Here is a 25126-nt window from a genome sequence, read left to right as displayed (position 1 = left end):
CTACAAATTGAGCCCACCTCATGTGATGACCCTATTAAATTTTAGGGTTAGAATTATATTTTTTTTTTTGGAAAAGATCTGAACGGTTCATTTGTTTTTTTCATCTAGGCATCCATTCATTCACCCATCTGTTAAATTATAAAAACATCCTTTTCTACACATTGATCCATCAATTAATCATGACATCTAACCGTGCATATACTAGACGTATATCTATAGATCTAGGCATCCAAGCATTCATCCATTTACCAGTTAACATGATCATGCATCATTCATGAAATTTGATTATTCATTTAGTTATTCATCACATTATTGGATCATTCATCAGTTCATTTATCAATCTACCCATTCAATTGCTTATCCAACTATGCTATACATTCTTTCATCCATTAAATCAATCTTTCAAATCATTTATCTTACAATCCGATAAATAAATATAGATTTCAACTGAAAATGTACATAGATGAGCAATTTTGATCATAATCAACACCCTTTATGTTGTAATTGTGACCACACACACCTTGCAACAAGAAATTTATGTATCGCCATTGTGTATATGTTATCCTCTTATTACACACACCCACACTATACGCCACACCCACACAACACGTGCACACACCCCGCATGTGCACCGAGCTCTCAGAGGAAACTTCCATATAGTTTTCCACTCCCAATCCCCTCTCCTTAACCTCCTCTCTTTTCCTTTTAAAGCAAACCCCGTAATGCTGCCCTTTAAACATCTCTCCCTCTCACATCTAGGCACAGGGCCCCTCTCTTGACAGGGGGGCATACGTTGGGGGTGTTTGGGTGTTTGGATCATAGCTTACTTTAGATAAGCTATGTATGTCACAAGTAGCTGATCTTGGTTTCTTCTTATTCAGCAAATAAGGGCCTGTGTCTTAACACTAGAAAAAAATTTCCGTAATGCAGAACTCTGAAAGTGCTCTGCATTAAGTAGGGGTATCAATGGGCTGAGCCGAGGCCTGAAAATTCGAAATTTTGAATAGGACCGGTTTGTCATTAAACAGTTCAAAATTCGGGCTGATGCCTATCCCAAGCGTGGCCTGTTGACACCCTTAGCACTAAGGATATTTGTTAACACAGAATGTGGAAAGTGCTCCATGATTTTTACATAATATTTTCAACAAGGGAGCTCTTGCTTAATGGTGAACACGCAGATCCTGTTTTAAAAAATGCTTCCAAATTTACTCTGATGCACGTTGCTCCTTTCCATCAGATGAATGTAACATCTTGCCCAAAACAGCCCATTCGGATTGTGGTTTTATATATATATGGGAATATATAAGTGCTTGAATCTGTCAAGTTGAACAATCCGATTGGGACACAGCTTGAATGTTTCAAAACTATCTAAAATGAACCCTTTGTTGAGGCATTGAACTGGCCCACTTTAAGCCATTAAATCAACTATTGCAAAATTGTCAGAATTGGCCACTCATGGACGTCCAGCAGCTGTTCACTTTGTAATTTGAAAATTATCACCCAAATTGGATAGCGGAATGACCTTCAAATTTATCCAGTTTCAATGTTTGGATGTATAAAATCGTCAATTTGGGACCTTCAAACTGACGCCCAAGGAGCACCCAATCTGGACCCTTAAATGGTACAGCATGTGGACCCAATCTGGACTCTTAAATGGTCCAACATTTGGAGCCATCTGGACCATTAAAAAGTCCAGCGTGTGGGGACCAACTTGAACCACTAACTGTCCAAAGAGAGGAGCCAATTTAGCCCACAAATCAGCCCAGTAAGTGGGTCCCAACAAGCACCCAAACCGTCCGTCTTTAGGGGCCCAAAATCAATAATAAAAAAAGGACAGCGTGTGGGGCCCACAATTAGTACAGCGTGTGGGGCGCCAATCATTACTATGATATGTCAGTTAATCCAATCTGGACTTTATTTTATACCTTAAATTCGGACCACTTTTGAACCTGGTTTGGACACACACAGACTGTCCTAAGTTAGACCTGTCGCCCAAATGGGGCCTTGATTTGATCAACGTGTTGGGCCATGTGGTGGGCCCATGCACCTATTCCAAAACCAAATCTGACCTGCTAATGGCCCAATCTGGTCCCTTTACCTAATCAACATGTGGGACCTAATCTACACAAAAATAGAGCAGCATGCGGGGCCCATATGCGTTGTGGAGGCCTAAATCTATCTATTTGTTTGGCATTCCATGGACTTATAAATCCCTTCTTGTATGCTTTTCAACCGCAATGTACCAACTAGGTTGTGAATGCAAATTTTTATAAGTGTTTGAAGTTTTAGAGTCTTGGTGGCTACAAAATAAATCTGAAATTAGACTGAAGAATAAAGTCTATAAACATACCTTCAAGTGGACCATGATTGATCACTAACATCGTATAAAATTAGATCTTAAGATCAACCCTAAACTCTATCCAATTGTGGACTATTTTATGGACACTAAAGGATCCCAAAACCCTGGCCCTTTGTTGATGTGTGCACGTCCCTTCATCCTATATACAAATAGTGTACTATGTTGATCATTATCTATATGTGTTTGTGATGTAAATTCATTCATAATTTTGTTCTTATTTCTCAAGTCTTAGACAAGTAAATTAGCGCATTTTATCCTTATTCTTGCATCCACATGAACCCATGAAAGCTTTTGAGAGCATGGCATGGGATTTGTGAGTAAGTTTTGAAGAATTTTAATTAGATATTTTTTAAATCGATCATAGAATTAATGGAGGAGAAGATTTTTTGAAGTCACGTTGCATATATTATAAACTTCAAATTCGAATTGGGATACCGAAAAATAGGTGGAGTGATTAAGACCCCTAAGTTCAAAGTCCCTAAAGCATAAAGAAATTAGGTAGTTTAGACATTAGGTTTGAAAGTTCTTAAATTAAAAAATGGTGATATTTAGACCTTCCTTAAGGAGAGCCAGTTGGGTGAGCACGATGAATAGTACAACATATCACTTACGCATGCTGGGTGGAGAAGTAATCTGACCAGCTGATCTATAAATGGGTCGCTCCATTGATCGAGGCTAGGTGGGTGAGCAAATTTAAATAAGATGTTAAGAGAGTTGAGGCTAGCTGTAATAAAGTGACCCTAGTGTTCGATAAAAACAACCATACCAATTATTATGACGAATCTTCTATGCATATTAGCATGCATTCCTGCATTGAATATATTAATTCTTACGTTCTCATAAATTCTTTTAAATTCCTTTATTGAGGTTTTATCTTTTGATTTTTGAAAAAGGTTAATAAAGGCTTACTCACTGAGCTTACTCTATTATTTTGTTGATGAGCTATTAGCTTACTCTATTATTTTGTTGATGAATTATATGTTCGTATTAAAGATATGAAGCATGGATTTCATATTAGCTTTTCTTTGAAATATTTGAATGTTCATTGTAATAAAGATTGACCATGGACCTTAATAATAGTGTAGTAGATGAAACATGTATTTATGGCATGATATTAAAATGATATTAATGTTTCTTATATGTATAGAACATATGTGGTGATTAAACCCTCTAGAATGATGAACTTGCACTTGCCTACAATATGGTATTGTGGACAAGTATACCCAGTCCCAGTTACCGAACTCAGGTGTGATGCCTGAAGTGGCAGGCTATTGTTGAAGTGCCTTAGGTACCCCGAATGCTTTACTCCTCGTCTCTTTACTTTACCATGCTCCGCTGGCCTGCTTAGTAGGTGAGTCATGTGTGAGATGGGCAATGTGTACGGAAATGGACACTTTAGAACCCATACACATAATGTTACCGCTGGTGCTTCTGTATATTGCACTTGATGGATTTCCCAGCACTGCCAACTCATGGCACCAGAGCCATCTCAAGAGCATAGTTCCAATCTACAGGAGTAATTGGATTGCTTGCTTACGCTCAAGATTATTCAAAGTTGCTGATGTGCTGAGGATATCACAATCTGCCAGTTACGATAGTAAGAAAACACAATGTTGATCTCATGCATGTACAAGCTTACGAAGCTGACATCTGCCACATTCAAGATCCAGCCTTCTCTTGTCATGAAAGCTCTACTAGATGTGACCAGGCCCACATAACCGGGTGGTCAGTTGATCACAATCCCTCCATAGAGGAAGAACACAAGAACAGTCCACAATGTTAAAATCCATCCATTGGTTATGATTGTAGAACCAGCCTGACTATTAGAACAAAGGTCACATCCATGGTGGGGTCCTGATGAGCACTCCGGATCTGACATGTATGGGTTCCAGTCCTTGCCCGAGTGGTAGACTCTGAGGAGTTTCAACACGAGGTGTTGGGTTCGAAACCCATAGGTGGTGAAATCCCACTACGGCTTGCATGGGTGTGTAGTGGGTGCCTGTGTAAACCGAAAAAACAAGATCTGACATGTGATTACCCTGCACTTGCAATGCCTGCCATTGGGACCAACCAGTAACCCATCTGCACAGATCAATATCAGAACAAGGAAGAGCACACAAAGGTCGTTGCAGCCACAGATGATGAGACCGAAATAAATATTGCTGAAACTGTTCAACTGTGTAGTAAAATACAGTTAGAAATGGCAAACCTCAAAACTGCCAACCCCAATATATTGAGTACTAACATAATAAAGGCAACCACATCCACAAACTTTCAAAGCTTATGTACAAATACCATGTTCACACGGCACAACACAAGAACGAACATGAATGGTCAGCAACCACTAACAACATCATGACTTCCAATCATAACCCGCATCACCGGCTTCACTGCTGAACACCCCATTTTCTGCAAATTCATGCTGAATATCCTGGACCAGGTCCGCCAGTTGAAGGTTATGCGGGACGTCAGGCTTTAATTTAAAAGCACTGCCACTAACTGCAGTGAAGTTGTTTGAAGAAGTCTTCAAGCTATTTGTCCTGATTGGGATCATACCTGTAGCATTATTTGGCATGTCGGCATTGTTGTTTCCGAATCCTACCATACCTGCACCTGCCCTCACAGGCATGTCCTCACCCGCATTCACATTTGCATTCTGTCCGCTGAGAGGCTGCTGTACCACTCCGTTAGTACTCATCATCTCCTGCAGCAGTTGTTGAATCGCATGCTGTTGTAAATGTTGATTTCCATGAGGGGACTGTTGATTTGGTTGGAGCGAGTGCTGCTGCTGATGCGGGCTCAATATGCCATTAACAGATGCAATCTGCATAGATCCAGGAATGGAAGAAACAGGCCCTTGGAATGGCAGAGGCTGTGCCTGGTTTGAACCATTCATGGGGGACGATGCATCCTGTTGAAAAGAATTAAGGTTTGAGTTCCCAGAATTTTGTCTGAGCAAATTCTGGTAATTGCCCATTGCTGGCTGTGCTGAATTATTTGGTGCTCTGATGCCCATGTGGTTATTGCTCATATGGTTGCTTAGACCAGGATGTGCTGTCATTAATTTATTCAGGGTGTTTTGATCAGTTGGCAGGCCTTGAAAATTCACCAGTTGCTCCATGTCCTGCATTTTCGGTGGTGGAAGCTTTGCTGCAGCAGCAGCCTGTCGAGGATAGTTCTTCAGACACTCTGCAAATGGTAACAGCCACAGCATTAATACATGGGATGAGTGTTGTCTGAAATGTCGCAGCTTTTTTAAATTTAAGAGGCACTTTGAAAATTTTGCATTAGATCAAACAGAGAATGCAGTTGAACTGGGATCGCAACATACGAACCCCAAGTTGCTTGATTTAAGCATTGATAGAATAAACAATAAGCACTACATAGAACTAATGATTGGTAAACTTTATTCTTTATAATACAATTGATTTCTCGAAACAACTGGTAACACCTGATGAATGGTCCAGATTGTTGGGTTGCAGGCCTGGTCTTATGGTGGTGGCAAGAAGAAGGTTTTCTATTTACTAATCCACCTAAACAGATTTTTCTGACACACACACACACACACACACACACACACACACACATGCACAAAACAAAACAAAACAAAAAGAAAAAAACACCCTCAAAACAGAAAACAGAAAACAGAAAATTTAAGGGCATTACCAATGGGTCCGATGTTGTGCTCCCGGCTGAAATCTATCAAGTCTTTCATGCTACTAACAACCTCAGATATCTGTTAAAAAGTTCAGATCAATGATAAATGTGCAAGGAAACAATAAGAAGATGATATAGAAGAGAATTCAGTTTCAAATGTTAAAGGAAGCAATTAAATAGAAAGTGCAATGATGTACCTGCAAGCACCGGACATATCTTTTGGAAAATCCCAAGTCATTCAAGGATTGTAAATCCAAATTCCTTGCCAGTTGACGACCAGCTGTTACAAACCTAAAGAAAACAACAAGGATCATCCACATGTCACACAAATCAAACTCTATCCACTGAATGTAACATAATTCGACCCAAAAGAAGATCAGCATTCAACACTAATAAATAAAAAATAAAAAATAAAAAAAAAGAAGGATAACACTACTAAAAATAAATTAATAATGGCAAACTAAAAACACGGAATAAGTGAAGCAAAGAAGGCCTTCAGAACTGAACAAGAGGGAACTCTGCAGAATGCATGAGCCACACATTTTAATAACTGAGGGAGGCCCAGAAGATAACTCATGCCTCAGGCAATAGTTGAATGGAGTTAGCTTGCAGAAACGCAGAACTGGGAACTCAGCATGAACTTTTCAGAAACAAATATGAACATGTTTTGAAACACTATAATTATCAGAAATTTTTCACATGATACAGGTATGATAGATTACTGTTAAACACAGTTTTAATATAACTACGATATGAACAGAAATGGTACATGGTATTTTACTATTCCGCCAATTATATATTTGAACAATTGATAATGGCAGCATAAACAAATTGTGGCAATAACAAGCATCAACCAGTTCCATAGTTAAACTAAGCTAAGATTCACTGACTAAATCAGATGACAAGAACAGTGCTATTTTCATCAATTTATTTTTTTATTTTTTTTTTGAAGAGCATCAAGCATGGGTTAATATCATCGTACAAGACATGTTTTGTAACTACCATTTAATCCCTTACTGAATTTCTCTGAAGCATTCATTACATCCACAAGTGCAGGTAACAGGAGAACTGAGAATTAGATGGTCAGCACAAACTATTCTCAGGAAGATTATCTACTTTTAATTTCGATGTGCAACTGCAAACAGGGAAATAATCTACCAATGCCTGAATTCAAATCTACAACTTCATAAAAGCCACAAGGAAAGCAAGGCAAAACCTACTTGCGAGAATGCCCATCAATTCTAAATCAGTAACACACAAGACTGCAGTGATGAAACTCTAACCAGCACTCTGGAAATTCAAATTGGATCAGATGAAAAGAACAACATTTGCTCTCTACACTCTTCATAGATGCTGACTTTGCTGAGTCACCATAATTGGTGCAATCACATTATTGCAAATTGTGAGATAACTTCTTACGACGTTAGGAATCCAAAGCAAGTATAGAAAACATAATTATGATGCTAAACTCAGAAATTCCATTATCTTCAACCAAATAAATTCAGGAATCCATATTGGTCTAAGTGATATGTGTGTGTGTGTGTGTGTGTGTGTGTGTGTGTGTGTGTGACATTGGGTATACTCTTGGATATACTCACATGTTGCAATTTGTTTGTAAATCCTGAGGAGAAACTCCAGCGGATCCACTTTCAGAAACAGCACTTTGGTATTTCTGTGCAACCTGCACCAATTGATTCACCTGTGAAAGGATAAAATGTTTTTCAGTTACAGGATAGTTGCATCCAGAGCTTCTGAAGAGAATAACAGGAATGTGTGTTTGGAGAGAGAAGAGTGCTACAGTGCTCTCACAAAGTACTAATAAGATATAGTGCTCCTAGTTTCAACCATTCACTTAGACGGTCAAATTGATCGATCTGAATGGTCTATTAAGTTCAAAACACATTTTACTGACTGCCCGCAAAAAATCAAACTGATCAGATTATTAGATTCTTCCTTTATCTTATCTGACCTATTCTTGCAGCCATCTTTTTTCGAAGACGTGGACCCCAAAAAATCGATGGATCAAATTGTTGATTCGACCTGTTTCTGTGTAAACAATCTTGACCGTGCATATTAAAGGGCATTGATGAAATGGTTACTTTGTTAGATTGGTCTGATGTTTGCATGGTAACCCATGAAATGTGCGTTGCACATATGAACAGTCCTGATCAACGGATTGGACTGTAAGTGTCCAATCCAACTAGGAGCACTATAACTTAATTGTACTTTGGGAGCATTGGAGCATCTCTATACATGCACATACATTTTATATATATATATATATATATATATAGAGAGAGAGAGAGAGAGAGAGAGAGAGAGAGAGATGTAAAAAAATTTTGAGGTAACATAAAGGTTAAATTTCATGGCAGGAAAAGCATATCATAATCAAACACCTGCTCAATAAAAAATTCACAATTTTTGGGGTTCAAAGATCACCCAATTGAATAGCTCTCAGATGGGAATCGACAGAATTTTGTTGATTTTAGGTGAAATGCTTGGAGTATTTGAAGGCAAGGAGGTTTCTACGTTAGGACAGACGCTTATGGTGAGATGATCAATGCACACTCCCCGTTTAGTGAGCATCAATAGCAGTTGCGACTTGCGATGCATCCGGGTGAGTGTGCGTGCTTGCACTTGGGCGCATGCATGGGTGCAGGCCGGTGAGCGTGCTCGTGCATGGGTGCCTGCATTGGAGAAGGTAGGTGCCATGGTAATCCTTAACAGTAACGGTGGCCATAATGGCCAGCACCGTTACCTTTTACAATACGGGTCGCAATGGCTGTTACGGTCTCTTTTGTTATTGAAAGGGAAAAACCCAAAAAAAAAATCCCAAAAACCTATATTTTCCCCATAACAGACACCAGGTTGTTACGGCCTTTACAGGGAGCATAATGGGCTGCTGATGGCGGTTAGAAGACATTTTTTTTTCCATAACAGTTGTTACAACCATTATGACCATGAAACATGCAACGGTTGCCATCATTACCTTTACGTAACGGCCTGTACGGTACACCATGGTGGGCGCGTGCATGGCGTTGGTGTGGTTGCATGCAGTTACTTATGTCCACACGCACATGTTTTGAAGCTACCTACCGATGGACCCACACCCATCACCATATAATCTCACATGGCTGAAGGAACAAGATGAGGTGAGCAATAGGTTTATAATAGTCTTAGGGCCTGTTTGTTTCCGCAAATACCACCATAAAGTGTTGTATTCCTGTCATGATTATGTATACCACCGAATTCGGAGGGAGTCCCCTCCTGTAAAGGGAAGTACATTACAATACGGGTTCAAGAACACAAGATAAGCCGGAATCACCATCCCAGACCACAATGCAATGATTGTATATCTCATTAAGACCAATACAACAAGGTAGGTTTTCGTTGTATAAAGGGGCGCATGTATACGAACGTGGACGATGCACCTCTAACATGTCCATGCACTGTTGATGGCCTGTTCCAATGTAAAGAACAGGTCTGATTTATTGCCAACGTGGTTGCATCCCTCTGAGGTCCACCGTGACGACGTGCATATTACATCCACACCATTGGTCCGTTTGGACAACTCTTTTTTATGGAATGATCCTGATCATGATGCATGCCACCCTATTTGGGGCACCACACCACAGGAAACTGTGATCATTGAAACCCCACTATTATAAACATCCTCGGGCCATCGAAATGTTATTGCCATCCAACCCTCTCAAGGTTCACAAAGACTTGGATGAATGGCCAAACAAATATCAGCCTGATCCAAAAGTTGTGGCCTGGAAAATGGTTACAATGGTCAGTAACCACTGCTATCCAATACATGTAGAGAACATATTTACGGTACATTCATATCGAAGGATTTTATCAGGTGGTGTGCGTTTTACACCACTTTATGGTGGTATTTGTGAAAACAAACAGGCCCTAAATGTTGTGCAACGAGGCACTAGGAAGTGTGATTGTTATGGTCCCATCTACACCAACACCTCACATTAAACTTATAGGAAAGAGAGTAAACTTTAGGCATTAAGTGGTATGATTCTTATGGTCCCATCTACACCAACACCTCACATTAAACTTATAGGAAAGAGAGTAAACTTTAGGCATTAAGTGGTATGATTCTTATGGTCCCATCTACACCAACACCTCACACCGCAAATACCACCATAAAGTGGTGCAAAACGCACACCACCCGATAAAATCCTTCGATTGGATATCCGATTTGCCATTGTATTTCCAATCGTTGGGAATGACGTCGTATTAACGATCGAAATTCACCGCCATTCACCCAAATCCACTGCATTTCTACCTCCTGCTTCAAAATCTCTCCGGAGATATGAGAGGACATCGATGGTCGACGAACCATGCTCATTTTGTACCCACGCATTGGAAAGAGATAAAAAGCCCCTTCATCCAGCTATTTCGCTTCTACAACATTTCTAACTTTGAAGGAGGAGAAGCTTCTCGTAGAGAAGGTCGATTGAACATCTTTCACCGGAAGTATTATGGCTTCTTTGTTCTATTTTTTGTTTTTTGTTGTTTTGTTGTTTTTTTTTTTTTTTGTTTTGTTTTGTTTGTTTTTTAACTTTGGCCAATACAACCTAGCCACATAATTTTTTGGACCATCTGTAAATAGTTTAGGCTTCCCCTACTTGGATTTTATTGCAATTAGCTTCCTTCATATGCAGGTTACCCCAATAATTATATATATGTCTGAAAATGTCGCCGTTACCAATTTAACTTTTCATTGAAAAAAATGTAATCAACATGTTCAATTGATTACATTTGGGGTTTACAACTCGTATTTTAGAAGGTTAAAAGTCCAGTCAAAAAATTGCCTTGGTCCACACGTTCCTTTTTTTAGCACCTTAGGCTTTAGTTGCACAAAGCATGTGGAGAAGCTACATCCGGTTCGAGCATGCGAGCCAGGAAGCATTTGTTACAAAATGTTAGCTAATATATAAATCCCTAGGAAGTAGGAGCAGCAGAATGAAGCAGTAGCAATAGCATGTATGAAACACAGAAGCAGCACCTATGTAGAAGGTCTGAAACTAAGGTTTCAGGTACCTATGAACTAGAAGATTGATTACTTGTTTTGAAGTGGTCCATGTGTTATGATATAATAGGGTTTCTATTAATCAGTGAAATATTGTGTGAGGCAATCATAGGCTTATTCGAATTTGGATGGGTTATGATTCATGAAGGTAAGCATCCAAAGGGATTGGGCCTCTTGGCCACTTTTTTTTTTTTTTTGGGTTTCTTTTTTCTCTAAACATATGTAACAATGGAAGAATGGGTAGATTATTATTGATCTAAAAAGTTTAGCAGTAAAGAGGAATTCTGTCTTAAATTGTCTCTCTTGTATATTCTATTTTGGTTTAATTTCAACCATTCAGTCTATCTTCTGCCTACTCTTGTCCATTTGGGGGCTAATATTATGGAAGATGCTGAAATGGGAACACATTTGTTGCACCATAATACTTTACAAAGTCATGGTAGAATGTTATGCAGCAGGAAAACGAATGGGAGATTAAAAATTGAGGGAAACACTACAGATTGAAGATTTTACGATTATAAAAGGTTCAAGAGATTATGACAACCCGACCCAAACACTATTGACTCTCTAGAATGACAAATGTAACTGATGTAGGTTGCAACAAATTTTATTGTAACTTCCTTTTATAACAAAACAAGCAACTAGATATAATACCTGAGGTGCAACCAATCTACGAGGCAAAAGTTCTTCATGGCGTCTTGCACAAAATTCCCAAGACAATATCTGCGTAGGAAAAGAAGAAAAAGGAAAGATTAAGAAACAAAAAAATAATCATCAAAGTCATGCAACAAACCTACAAAATGAAAGTATGAGATCCACAAGCACCCATCAAATTCTCTACGCCAGATCATCCAGCATATAAGCCCTCTAAAATTATATACCTTCAAGTCAGGGGTGAATATGATCCGAAGTTGACCTTCACGAACAACACGAAGCTGTTCATAAATGCTCTCCTGAATAGCTTTTTGATACTCCAAAAACATCAATCCTGATGGTAACCTCCGTTCATTGGGCATGTCGACAAACAAAAGCTCATCGATAACCCCACTATCAAATTTAATTTTACTTAGCCTGGGTAGGACTTCAAAAGTAGTCTCTGCCCATAAGAAAAGAGAAAATTAGAATTCAATCAGTGGCACACATTTTTCTTCTTCTTCTTTTTTTTGACGAATGGTGAACTTTATCCGATCAGTCACACACATTGGAATAAGATGTCCATAAATAGAAATCTGTAACAACTATACCACTATTGATGTTTGTAGAGTAATGGTAACCCAAGTTTTGACAAAAAGCTAAACATCACAACCATCTTTGCCCTTCTCCCAGAAATTTTGGGTCAGATAAATCAGCAAATTGAAACTAATAAGAAGCAACCATGTGAATGCAACAATAATACCTAATGACGGCAAAGGAATAAGTGAAAGAAAAAGATAATGACATGTGTTTAGAATATATCAGATGAGATAATACAGCACTAGAAGCATCTGACAGAGAAGCAAAGCACAATTCTGGCAGCGCGTATGTATGCACAAACATCCTTTTATTTCATTGCAATTCCTAAGACCAAGCAAAAATCACACCATACCATTGCTAGGCACCTTACATTTCAAAGGAAACAAATAAACAACACAATCCTCCTGCCTTAACCAATTGCTTGATGTTTTACATTTTCATATTTCCCACGAGTAATTATTGTAAATAGAAGAGTGCACATTTAGAGGTACTCAATCAGAAAGAATTTAAGTGAAAGAGAGTAGAATTAGCCAACCACTGCTTGTTCAAGATCATGTGCTTATAATTCCTTGATCCCTAATCTCCAGAGACTTTATAATGTGATTTTTTTGTGGCAAATATGTATAGAGCACCAAAGGAGAACTTGAATTTACCCAGGCTGCACATTTTCCAATACAATGCACTGATCTCATACACGTGCCAACTTTTTTAGATTGATTCGCCCCCCTCCATGTTTCATAGCAATGCTGTACCTAGGCTCATTATCAACCTCAGTGAAGATAGGGTAATGTTCACGTTGCTTTGGGTCTTGGCACTTTGGCATGTAAGATGATATTCCTTTTGCTAATGCTAGCAGTCAGACCAGCTTTGCAACTTCTCAGTCTTTTCCTCTATTGAATGACTTCACAATTCATTTCAAAGCAATTCCATTTATTTTCTATTTTTCGTAACTTTTTTTTATTGATAACAACAAATTTATTGCAAAACCCAAAGGGAAACACATATTGGATCCATCAAGGTAATGGAAAAAGAGTCCCTTATACCGAGAGATGATAACAAGAACTATGCATACAATGTGTTCTCTACAAATCTGATTATATATAATCACCATATTCCATGAACATGCATTCATATAATTCAAAATGAGATCCAGCTTCCACCAGGATGGTATTTTCATGATGCCCAAGCAATAGCATTTCTAGACTCCCCTTTGTTGGGGTTGTGCCCTTAAAAACAAACAATGTTATTAGACCTTATTTGTGGTATGATGCATTTACTGAGCTAATTATTATGGAAGATTTTTTATGTGGGTTTAAGAGGAATACCTCTAATGCTCTTGGGCACCTAAGATTTGACACAACAGCTTGAGAGACAAGGGAGAGTTGTGTTCCATGGATCTCATTGTCCTAGTCATCTCATGTAAGGAGTCTGACTTGGTGTCAAGATGGACAGCCTCCACCCATCAGGGCCGCCTCGATGTTGGTTTGCCTACTTAATTACCCCATGTGAGTGTGTGAGCTTGCCAGGATGGTTCCTTGTACAAGGCCTTTGGTCACTTGCATTGGTAAGGATCGCTTGCAAGTATTAAGGCTGGGACACCCATCATGCCCAAACTTGAGCAGGCATGTGGTTGTACTAGCTTTGTCAAAATCCCCATGATTGAGGATGTGTAGATGGAGGCTTTAGCTCTCCTTACAAGGCAACTGTATTGCAACTGAAGGTGGTTGTAGCTAGTGTCTTCATCAAGGTCCTCGAAGTACACATGATCCAACATGGGATCCACTTGGTCCATCCAGGACATGAATATCTCTGGCTTGATCTTAACGGTTGAACTGCCCATCAATTGTTTAAAAGGTCGACCAACACCTCTGAAATTTCCAATTGGTTAACCATGGGTTTTCAACCGTTACCTTTTGTTTTTAACTATTGATTTGTTTTAAAATCATGCTTGATGGACATCCAATGGCTAAGATCTGATTTGATCAATACCTTGCATGGCATGGAAATTACCCAAGGATGGTGACCACAGTTAGTGGAGAGAATTGGACAATTGGGAAACATAGATTAGGAAGATAAATAGACATCTTTCACAATAGGATACACAGATGTTTGTAAGGTGGTAGAGCACCATATAGTGTACATCCCCTGAAACCCTAGACCAATCATAACATCATATTTCCAAGGGAGGGGAGCGCAAGAAGCACTCAGAGAGCTTGGATGTCCAACCCCCTTAGGCATTTCCACTTGAGCCAGGGTGAGTGTGCGGAGATTCGGTGTAGGTGGGCCATGCCCACACCTTCCCACATCCACACACTTGTGTGTGGGATCCTTTTTTTTAAGATGAAGGATTTTATTAGAAGGGCACAAAAGCCAAAAACCCAACAGGCTCAAGGCTCCCACTCCCTAACCAACAAAAACACTTTTGCAACAATCTGGCCCAACGAAGAGCTACAATTTCTAAGGCAACAATTATTTCTCTCCTCCTAAATGGACCAAAAAGCTGCAAGCAGCGCCAAGCTCCACATAGCTTTGGACTTGGAGTAGGAACCTCCCGCGTGCCACACTAGAAAGAGCATCCATGGAATTGGGCATCAACCACTGTGTGTGATAATCCCTTTTTGCGGATGGCTCAGGTCAAATCCAGTCCTTACCAGGATTTTTGACAAAAGTTCCCTATTCTCCTTTTCTAAAGTAGATCTAGATGAGACTCCCCATGTTGGGAGATCGACAATGGCAACGATCAACGATCTTCTTCTACAGGTATTTTAAAATAGACTTTTCTATTTTTGAGAAACCTGGGCTAACCTAAATGGGGATACTGTTTGGATCTTAAAATAATAAAAACCATCAAATTCCACTGTGTTTCATAATAAAATCCATCAGGACCATCACCCTTCCACAATGAGACACCCACCCACCGAGCTCATAAAGATTCCCACACCAATTTTAATGGCTAAAAGCACCAACATATTAGAAGACCTTACCCCGGTCGGGCCTGAGAATGATAATGAAATGGAACCATTTCTTCTCCAAGAACTCCCTCAATACTCTTAAGGACTCAGGTCATCAATTGAGCTACCAACAATGGTTCAACTTCCACCAACCTAAGGGTGGAGGAGACCAAATGCACTTGATAACTAGCTACCTCTATAATCCTCAAGACCCCCTTCCAATCGTGAAGGAGACGGTGGGTAAAGGAACCCAAGAGAAGTATAGAACTGCTGTCAACCGGTCAACTACCTTAATGATTCTTGCCAAGGTAACCTCATTACTAAACGGGGATCTTCACATATTCTTGTGTGACTTCTCTCTAGATACCCAAGTTATCGGAAGAGGGAGCATCCACCAGAGAATGTTGCCACTTGGTTTAAATAGATCACCTCTCCACCCACTCATTAGGTCCCAATTGATCCTAGCAAAAAAATAATCTCAAAGAGGCCCAAAACATCACACCAACTTGTCGATGTAGTACTGCAATATATAAAGATATAACCAACTGGTTTGGCTTCCTTGACATATCACACAATGAGCAAGAGACTAATTGCTTTTCTAGAGATTATTAAATGAACACCCACCCCCCACTTCGGCCCATGGCAGCATGGAAAACTCCAGCCTCCAAAGCACACATTGCCTTCAAAAAAACTTGGAGGAGAACTAACCTTTGAAACAAGGACCACCCACACTTTCATCGGTGTCAACGGGAGAAAGGAGATTTAGGATATTACCACCTTTGGAACTTCAAATCCCACAAGTTCCTCTGAAAATGGAAGGGCTATACCATTTTATCATTGACTATTTTGTAAACATCATTAATAAGACAGTTTTGTCTGGAAAGAGAATAGATTGTGGGAATTTTGTGGCAAGAGGAGAGCTGTTGAACATTAGAAATTCCTAAAACTATTATCTTTCACTATTTCCTACTTTAAACCTCGCTTCTTTTGAAAAGATTCTAGCCACATTTTGATTAGTCCCCAAACTTTGAATGGCTTTCCAAGTGATCTATTCCCTCTCATCACCACATCTAGAGGTCAGCTTCAAACCTCTTCATCGTATTTGGAAGCAATGGCTCTCCTCCACATGACCTTTTGCTCAATCCTGAACCTCCACCACTTGGTTGGTAAGGTCCAATTTCTCTCTCCAATCCTTCCAACCCCTAGCCTGCCTTCATCTTTCAACTATTGAACCCTCCCATTAGAAGTTGCTTTGATTTTTTTTTCTCTAGCTTTTTAGGCAGTCTAGTCTAGATTTTAGAGAAAAAGAGGTAGATTGACAGGAGATTGGATTAGGTGGACTTGAAGAGAGTACATTCAGCCCCTAAATGAAGAAAGTCTCTTCCACAATGTCTTCTTTTGAAACTTCTTGACCACCTGATCCCATGCCCAAAGGAGCTTAGGAGCGCCTAGGGGGAGACGAAGGTAATTCATGGACAACAAAGTCGCTCTACACCCCAACCAAGAGGAATGCAATTGCACCTTGATCAACGCTCGCCGGGGCCGCCCCCTAGATAGAACTTTGCTGAAACTATTCAACATACCAGATGCGAGTTCAAAACACCTTAAGATCACTTTAATGAAAACCACCTAAGCAAGAACAAAATTGGCTCGTCCGCGCACTATAGATTGGGGAGAGAGGTGCCAAAAAAAAAGGGATAACTTGATTAACTGCTCAAATGATAATCTTACTTACCACAATAAAGAACAAAATGTGCAAGAGGGGTTCTCAATGGAGGACTCTAGAACTTTTGAATATCTTCTAGGGAACCATTGGCCATAATTGAGAAATGAGCCGACTAAATGCAAGCTCCATCCACCTCCATTTACCAAAACATATTCTCTTAGGGCCCGTTTGTATTGCTAATTACCCTGGTAACTGAATGGAAAAGTGTCATCATTACAATTTTACCACTGCTAAACCAAATATAGGAATCGTCGATCAAATGCATATTTATTTAGGATAAAGGTCAAGGAATTTGTAATCATTACACATTTTCATGGCATTACTATAAAAATTTCGAATCCAAACAGTGACATCAGTGTATTTTGGTGATGATTTAACATTAATGTACAAATGCCATCATTATGATTTTACCGCTGATAAACCAAACACGAGAGTCAAAGGTCAAATGCAGATGTTGTTAGGAGACAAGTAATTTGTAATCATTATACATTTCTTTTACATTATTGTGGTAATTGGTGAAACAAACAAGCAAGTGCATAAGGAAAGACCAATCCACACACCATCACATGCTCTTCCATATCAAAGTTGCATATAAACCCCTGATCGTCACAGTTCTCAACCCAAGTCAATGCATTCATTAGGAACGAGAATGCATTTGAGAATCTTTCCACTATGAAGACCCCTTCACAAGGAGAAATAATGTAATGACTTCTTTCATTTTGTTCGTTGGTGTTCCAACCATTATCTTCAATAAACTTCCAACTAGACATATCTGACGAAAATCTACAATTTCTGAGGCACCCTCCTTTTTAGTTACGAGGATAATGAAATCGTAATAGACACATTTGTGAATGTGATCCCTTCGAAAATTCCTTGGACACCAACGAAGGATCATATTTAATCACCTCCAAACATTTTTGCTTAACAAAATGCAATTGAAAATTTGTGTGGTCCCACAACTTTATCACTTTCCATGTCAAACATGACCTTCTTGACTTCTCATGCCTCAAACGGCCTCTGTAACCACATTGCTTTATCTTCAGAGATCATAGATCGTGTCAAAGGCTAAACCATCCAGTGTAGCCTTCTGAAACTTCCCTCCAGGTAAAGAGATTAATAGTGCCTTTCAATATACATACATATATATAGTGGCTAAGCTATAAGTCTGTTCTTCATAGTTGTTGGAATGGGTTGCGGAAAATTCTGCAGACTAATGGATATTGTGGCTACGCTCAACATCCTGTCTTTTGCAGCCTCAATGGATTCCTTGCAGCCTGTCATTTCCTTTGCAAAGGGATGGCAATATTGGGAGTTCCTTCCCACTTCATTTCCCTCTCTTCTTCAAAAAAGCCTTCACCTACCCATAGGTTGGTAATAGAATTTATCTTCTTCCCATGTTGGCAACCTGGAGAAGAGGTGTTTCATCTCCCTCTTTAATCCATCTTGCTGCATATTTTTAACACCTCAATATTTCTTCACTTCTATGTTTTGAAAGTCGAATCAGATCGTAAAATTGCTAGAGGATTGAAATCATAGATCGTAAATCGCAAATAATAAAATCTTAAAAAATACGATACAATTAAAATTATACTTTTGTTATCTTTGATGCAAAACCTCATAAAATTTTCATTTAAAAAAAAAAAAAAAACTTCAAAAATAAGATACAATCAAAATTTCATTATTCTATCATTCCATATCATAATTTGTAGATAACTATAGAACACGTTACTACTACACATTGTAATAATAATCAAGCTATATATGATCATCTCGTTACTTCAAAGGTTTTGATATAGTCATTATCTAAACTTATAAATTGAAAATTTTGACTACAAATTAAAGAGTAACATTATCAAGAAACTTGACTACCAATCCAGGCACAAACACCGTCATGTTTTAAAGTCAAAATCATACATTGTAAGTTCCTAACAAACCTTCAAAAACAAATCTATTGATAAGCTTTTCATTATTTTATTTTATTTTATTAAAATAACCAAAACTTTTATTAGGGGAAAAAAAATCAAATAGACTTTCGAGTTTAAAATCACATAATGAAACCCTGGAAAAACACAACTTGAATTCAAGATACGTGACAAAAGTATTTTTAATTTATGTGACAAAAACAAGATTAAATACAAGTCTTTAAGTGGAAATCAAATCCTAACCACCATTACCACAATACATAATGATCAACACAATCACAAACCTTCCATAAAAACAATCCAGACAAGTCATAGATCATTTGGTGTCTTGAGTCTTGACCAATTAAGAGGCAAGAAATCAGGAATAAAAAAAGGCTCCACAATTTAAGGTTGAAGAGAATATCCATCATTTAATTGCTTACAAAGAAATAAAATAAAGCAATTAACTTGTTTTAAAAAACTCTTAAAGCCCTCACCAATTTAAAAACATAAATGGAAGCCACATTAAATTTAAAAAAGAAAATAACATGTATAATTTGATTCATAAATTGGGAATCAAATAGTAAATCATAGGATCCAAATTGAAGAATTTTACGATTCATCCAAAAAGGACTTCAAAGTGGGATTCAAATCATTTTGCCTAAAGTTTGATTTTAATAGTACTTGACCACTATGCTCCTACGAATATTATCGAACTCCAACTTGGGATTCTCCCTCTCATATCAAAGATCAATAGACAATGGGCCACAGCTAGCACCAAAGCTTTACTCTCCTCAAGCACACCAAACCAGCTTTAGATCCAAACATTGACTTTAGATTTAATATACTGAAACTTCTCCATTGAGAACCTGCCCACCCTTATCTTTGATGCTTGTAATCTTTTATCTTTCTTCAGGTTGTAATTCTTCTCCCCACCTTAGCTACTTCTATGGTGGGTCTTCTTAATAAAATGCTATTACCTTCCAAAAGGAAAAAGATTTTAAAAAAAAAAAAACACTACCCACCCTCCAAAGACAGGTTCAAAACCACCACCCTTCCACAGGCTTCTGAAAAAAACAGGAGAACCAAGGCACATATTCTGAATTTTGCAAAGAGATGGCCCACTAATGACACCACCTGATTCCAATAAAATGGAAAGAATAGCACCCCACACATTTCAAAATGTGCTCCTCCCAACTCTCTGAAACATGAAGGTGATTGAGCTTGCATAAGGCTGGACTTAACACTGTTTATACAACCAAGTGAAGAATCCTTATGTCATAGAACGGCAATAAGCTCTATATCATAAACAGTGCCTAAGAACCTTCTCATTCTCAGTCATCAACCCCAGGAAGCGAATTGCATTAGAATCTCCAACCGAGATCCGCGGGCAATTCCACCTTACCTTCAACTCCCCTAATTCTGCCGAGAAATCCTCCTTTTTGCAATAGGCTGATGGGACCATATACATTCGTGAGAGTCCACTGAAGTCCATCCCCCTCTAACATGCACTTGGTGGAGAAAGAATGGCCTGGCCAAGCACTGGCCAGACCTGGGAAATAAAAGAAAAGAACCCTTCTCGCATAACAAACAGATACTCTTCCTGCTGGGGAAATACATTCCAACTCGTTGTCTAAATGGAATTTCCTATCACATTTGTACATATCCATAAAATAAATAAAGTTAAAGAAAGACTTTTAGCAAGCTTACTTAATTCATTATGAACACTCAGCGATCCACATCTAGTTTCCAAAAGGGGTGAAAGGCAAGATCATGTGGAGTGACGATAAGTGGCGATTGTAACTGGAATACCAAGGAAAAAAAGTTACACAAATTTGGGTGGGCCACAGGCCCAAATTTTACATATGAAGTTGAGTAAGAAATATAAACAACTCTACCACCTAGACAAAGCAAAGATCGCTGCCAAGTAGATATAGTGTAGAAAAGAACAGTGCAAGTCCTGAGGTGATTAGGGTACAATTAATGAATGACCTGAAATATAAACTTGCCAATGATAAGGTAATGCAACTGATATCAGTAATAGAATTCAAAAGTAATAAACACTGAAGCTACTAACCAAATCCCCTCCCTGACTTAGAACCACAGATAGCACACTGCCACACATCCTACAACAAACATGCAACAAGAGAATGGTGTTAACAACTGCATGTAGTTATAATTGTATGCACATGCGCATGGATGATTGAGCAAAAATAAATAAGCTCCTGCACAAAATTGCAAAGCACCAAGACATGCAAGAAAACGTATTAACAACTGCATAGAATATCTTAGTGACAAAGAATATGTTGGCAGGTCAGAAATACCACAGCTGCTTGAGGAAAAACACCAAGGGCATGATGTCCGACATTATCATACAACGACAAACACCACCTTTTCTTAGCCCGGGGAGCAAAATACTCTGCCACGAATTTCCTCCAGTAGAGAATATTGTTGTCCTGGAAAAGAAAATAACAACATAATCGTACTTGGAAAAAAATTCAGTGACAAAATCAGGGACACAAAAAGGAACATTCGTCAATCCAAGAAGCTAGAAATAAGTCATTTCGAGGTATCATGTGATGCTCAATCAAAAGAAATGGCAATTACGATGGTAATGAACTGTTCTTGTGACACGATGACGGTGCGGATGATAACCAAAGAATTCACCCTCATCATAAGATGGGCCATGAGCCAATCTCTCCTGAGTCTCCTCCAATGTTTTAAATATCGTTATTGTGTAAAGTATCACACCCTTGGGATACGGATAAATATCGGTTATCGCATGGGATATATCAGTTGTATCGCGTAATGTATCGCTATTGTTGGGAAACATGGGAACATTGGGAAATTGGTCGAATTTTTCAATGAAACTTCTGGAATTGTTGAAAAAGACATCGATACATACTTAGAAATCAAAACATTACAAAAAAAGTATACATAATAGGGGTTTCCTTTGTATGGGGTCCTAATATATGTTCTTTCCAACTAAACTGATGCAAGTATGTTTAAAGTTTATTCATATAGTTTATAAACGTAAGAAGACATATCTGGAAACACAAGCAATACATTCAAAAGCAAAAGAAGAATCACTAGATCAAGTTACATACATGTTTAATTTTGTGTTAGGATACAAAGATCGCAATTGATTTGTAAGAAATTGAGAAATTTTGATTTTTCTCAATTTTCTACAACTTGACCCATCTCCCCCAAATCTTGAAATCGAAGTTCCAAATCCATGATTTTTCATGAAAAACATGATGAATCATAGATTTGTAACCATTTGATACTAGTTTAATATGATTTACAACAAAAACATGTATCGAAAATTGAAAATGCTCACTAGATCGAATAGGTGGGATATATCGGCACTACTTGTGTGTTTCGTATCGCATAGGTGGGATACAAGATATATCGTGGGATATATCGGCTGATATCGTCAACATTTAAAACAGTGGTCTCCTCTACTAAAGGATCTTATCCATCTATTTGATAGCTGACAAATTGAAGATTATATTTACAGCCAATAGTCCACATTTAATGGGATCACAATCAGACAGTTTGGATAATCCAATGAGGGAGATTCTTGGGTCATCCCCCCACCACGATAGGGCTCACCATATGAATGGTTTAGAATGAACAGTTTATTGTGCTGTTTGAAATTGATTGATTGAACATTGTTATGTCCTCATGAGTCGCATTATCAAATTGGACCCAGTTTAAAACATTTTTTTTGTAAGACACAGGGTGCCCCCACCCCTTTTGAGGCAAGACCATTCCCTGCAGATACACGAAATCACCCACAACCATGTGTATCAGGTAATGCAGAGGAGGGGAGTCAAACCCACACCTGTAGGGAGCAAACCCACGGTAATGGCTGCCCAAACCTCGTTGGGTCAGTTCAAAACATTAAACCAGCGAAGAAATCAATCCATCAAAGGATCAATAGAACATAAACGAATTATGCAAACAAGAAACTTGCGCAAAACCATTCACTCACAGATGGGCGCTGACGATGATGATATATGTATTGCATAAGCCGACGAGCACATATGCCATTATAATACGAATGCTTCATACCGGATGTTGGCTGCTCACAGTGCGGCTGCAATTGTTGCTTCAATTGCGGCATAGACTGCAATATCTGCTGCTGCTGCTGCTGCTGCTGAATGTGTGCCTGCTGCATCTGCGGCATCATCTGCAATATCTGCTGCTGCTGGTGCCGCTGCTGCAAGAGTCTCTGCTGCTGAATTAAGGCATGGAGCTGGGGATTATGCCCTTGTGATTGAAGAGAGTCCTGCCTTTGCAGGAGCTGCTGAATAACCTGCTGGTGCAGAATATCTTCCTGTCGAATGTCTAATCTGGGTTTCTTCTGCATCCGTAGTAGATTATTCGGATCAGATGGGCCAGTGCCCAAGATCTGACCCGTCTGTGAAGTCGGGTGTGATGTCGCAGTAGAGGCCGCCCCCTGCTGGCGCTGCATTTGATGAGAGTTCTGGTCTTGATGGGAGCCCTGTTGCTGCTGCTGCACTACAGAGGAACCATCCACGACCGAAGATCCTGATATGCTTATGTTATTATTCGACGAAAATGACATGGGCGACGCCGGCAGCCGGAGGTAGGACTCCGTGTTGATGCTGGCGCTTCTCTGCAGGTGGGGCCCACCAGAGAGCCCGGAATTGGCATCCGTGACCAGCGAGCTCGCACCGACACTGGGCCCGGAGTTGGCAGCGCTGTGCACGGCCCGGTTCATGTGGCCGGAAACCGGACCCAGGCCCGACCGCGGGGCTCCAGAAATCGAGCTGGCCGAGTTCAATTGGGAGGTCTGCCCATCTCCTTGGAAGAAGATGCCAGAGGCGGAAGAAGACTGTGACGGGTCACCGCCGGCCCGGGACGGCGCCATGGAGGGCGGGCCCACCGGCTGGTGGCAGGAATCGAGATAGCTGTCCAACGCCAGATCTAAGACTTCTTGATAAGGTAGTAGATTGAGAAATCAAATTTCAAACGAAAACCCTAATTCTGTCAGTCTCACCGAAACTTCCATTATGGTTGAATCGCAGAAGACGAAACAGATTCTCTGTCGAAACGACGGACATTCGAAGAAATAAACGATCGGAGAGAAAACAAAGAAGATTGAAAGAAATAAAAAGGGAAAAATCGTATTTTTCAACTTGCTGAGATGGATGCAACTCAACTTCGCAAAAAAAAATATACCAAAAAGGGAAAAGAGGATTTTTGTTTTTTTGTCTTTCTTATACTGACCTTGAAATCGAGCCTCTCTCTCTCTCTTTCTCCTCTTCAGCTTCGGCGAGTTTTTTATTCGTCGCGGGAATTGTAGCAGAGACGGAGAGAGGAGAGACCGGACGCGAGTGTTTCGATCCCTACTCAACCGGCTATAGTCGGTAAATTCTAGTTACACGTGTCAGAAAATGATGCGATACACGAATACGTGGTGGCAATCGAGCGGTACGAACTAGGAGCGGATCAGGTGCGGCCCCGGCCTAACCCAACACGGTGCGGCCCTGACCGTGGGACTGACCTTGATGTATTTATTGTATATCCAAGCCGTTCATCCGTTTTTCAGATTATTTTATATCATAAGCAGATCCAAGTCTAGGTGGACCAGACAAAAGGTAATAGTGGTGACTGACCGTTAAAAACTTCTTGTGGGTCACAAAAGTTTGGGATCGAGCCGATAATTGTTTCTTCCCTTCATCCAGACCTTTGGATGGCAAATAAACATTAAGAAGGACAGTACGGTCGGCCCTGGGATTCTTTTAATGGTGGGCATTCAATAACCACTGTTTCCTGTTGTGTGTTCCACCTGAGAGTTGGATCTGCTTCATTTTTGGTTTCAAGTCTAAAATAGTCTTTAAAAAAATAGATGGATGGCATGGATATACAATGTATATATCAAGGTGGGACCCATGTCCAGAGACGCACCGTGTTGTGTTAGGCAGGAACGCACCAAATCCGCTCCCGTATGAACTCGGGCGTGCGTTTCAGATGCTGACGCGTGGGGGAAGTGGATTGGATGATGGATGTCTTACGGAGGAGAGAACTTTTTATACTCCGGAAGAGAATGATGGTTCATACCCATGCGCGCGGAAACGTACAGGTGGGACGAGAGGTAGCTTAAACTAAGCCGTCCAACTGGTTTTCTCCACCTTGGACATTTATTTTATAAATGGCTGATTTGTGGATATACGATGGAGTTTTAAAGTGAAAATATTCAACCGTCTAAATTTAACC

The 25126-nt window shown here is 39.6% G+C and overlaps 1 protein-coding gene across 4 annotated transcripts; it reads right to left on the bottom strand.

Moving 5' to 3' along the window:
- Nucleotides 1-4501: 4501 nt before the first annotated feature.
- On the bottom strand, nt 4502-24254 carry LOC131248500 (probable transcriptional regulator SLK2). Of its 4 annotated transcripts, XM_058248800.1 has the most exons (11): nt 24137-24228; nt 23907-23951; nt 22875-23817; nt 21202-21333; nt 20955-21003; nt 11948-12162; nt 11721-11789; nt 7615-7715; nt 6214-6307; nt 6026-6095; nt 4502-5548 (listed from the first exon to the last, which is right to left on the bottom strand). In XM_058248800.1, exons 3-11 carry the CDS (start codon nt 23775-23777, stop codon nt 4713-4715), a joined length of 2469 nt encoding a protein of 822 aa, XP_058104783.1. In that variant the 5' UTR covers nt 23778-23817; nt 23907-23951; nt 24137-24228; the 3' UTR covers nt 4502-4712. The 4 variants fall into 4 exon arrangements, with proteins under 4 accessions (XP_058104783.1, XP_058104782.1, XP_058104785.1 ...); XM_058248799.1 differs by having other exon boundaries at nt 22875-23951; nt 24137-24254; XM_058248802.1 differs by lacking the exon at nt 23907-23951 and having other exon boundaries at nt 24137-24241.
- Between the last annotated feature and the right edge of the window lie 872 nt (nt 24255-25126).

The sequence above is a fragment of the Magnolia sinica genome, chromosome 6 (assembly GCF_029962835.1).
Source record: "Magnolia sinica isolate HGM2019 chromosome 6, MsV1, whole genome shotgun sequence".
Classification (NCBI taxonomy): Eukaryota; Viridiplantae; Streptophyta; class Magnoliopsida; order Magnoliales; family Magnoliaceae; genus Magnolia; species Magnolia sinica.
This window is presented reverse-complemented; position numbering and strand designations above follow the sequence as displayed.

Bases quoted from the DNA above. Each gene is read 5' to 3' on its own strand.
- LOC131248500 (XM_058248799.1), bottom strand. From the start codon at position 23,777: ATGGCGCCGTCCCGGGCCGGCGGTGACCCGTCACAGTCTTCTTCCGCC. The intron at 7,716-11,720 runs GTATTATATCTA...ATCCTTTCACAG, and splicing joins GTAGATTGGTTGCACCTCAG to GTGAATCAATTGGTGCAGGT. The intron at 6,308-7,614 runs GTGAGTATATCC...TGTTTTCTTTAG, and splicing joins TTACAAACAAATTGCAACAT to GTTTGTAACAGCTGGTCGTC.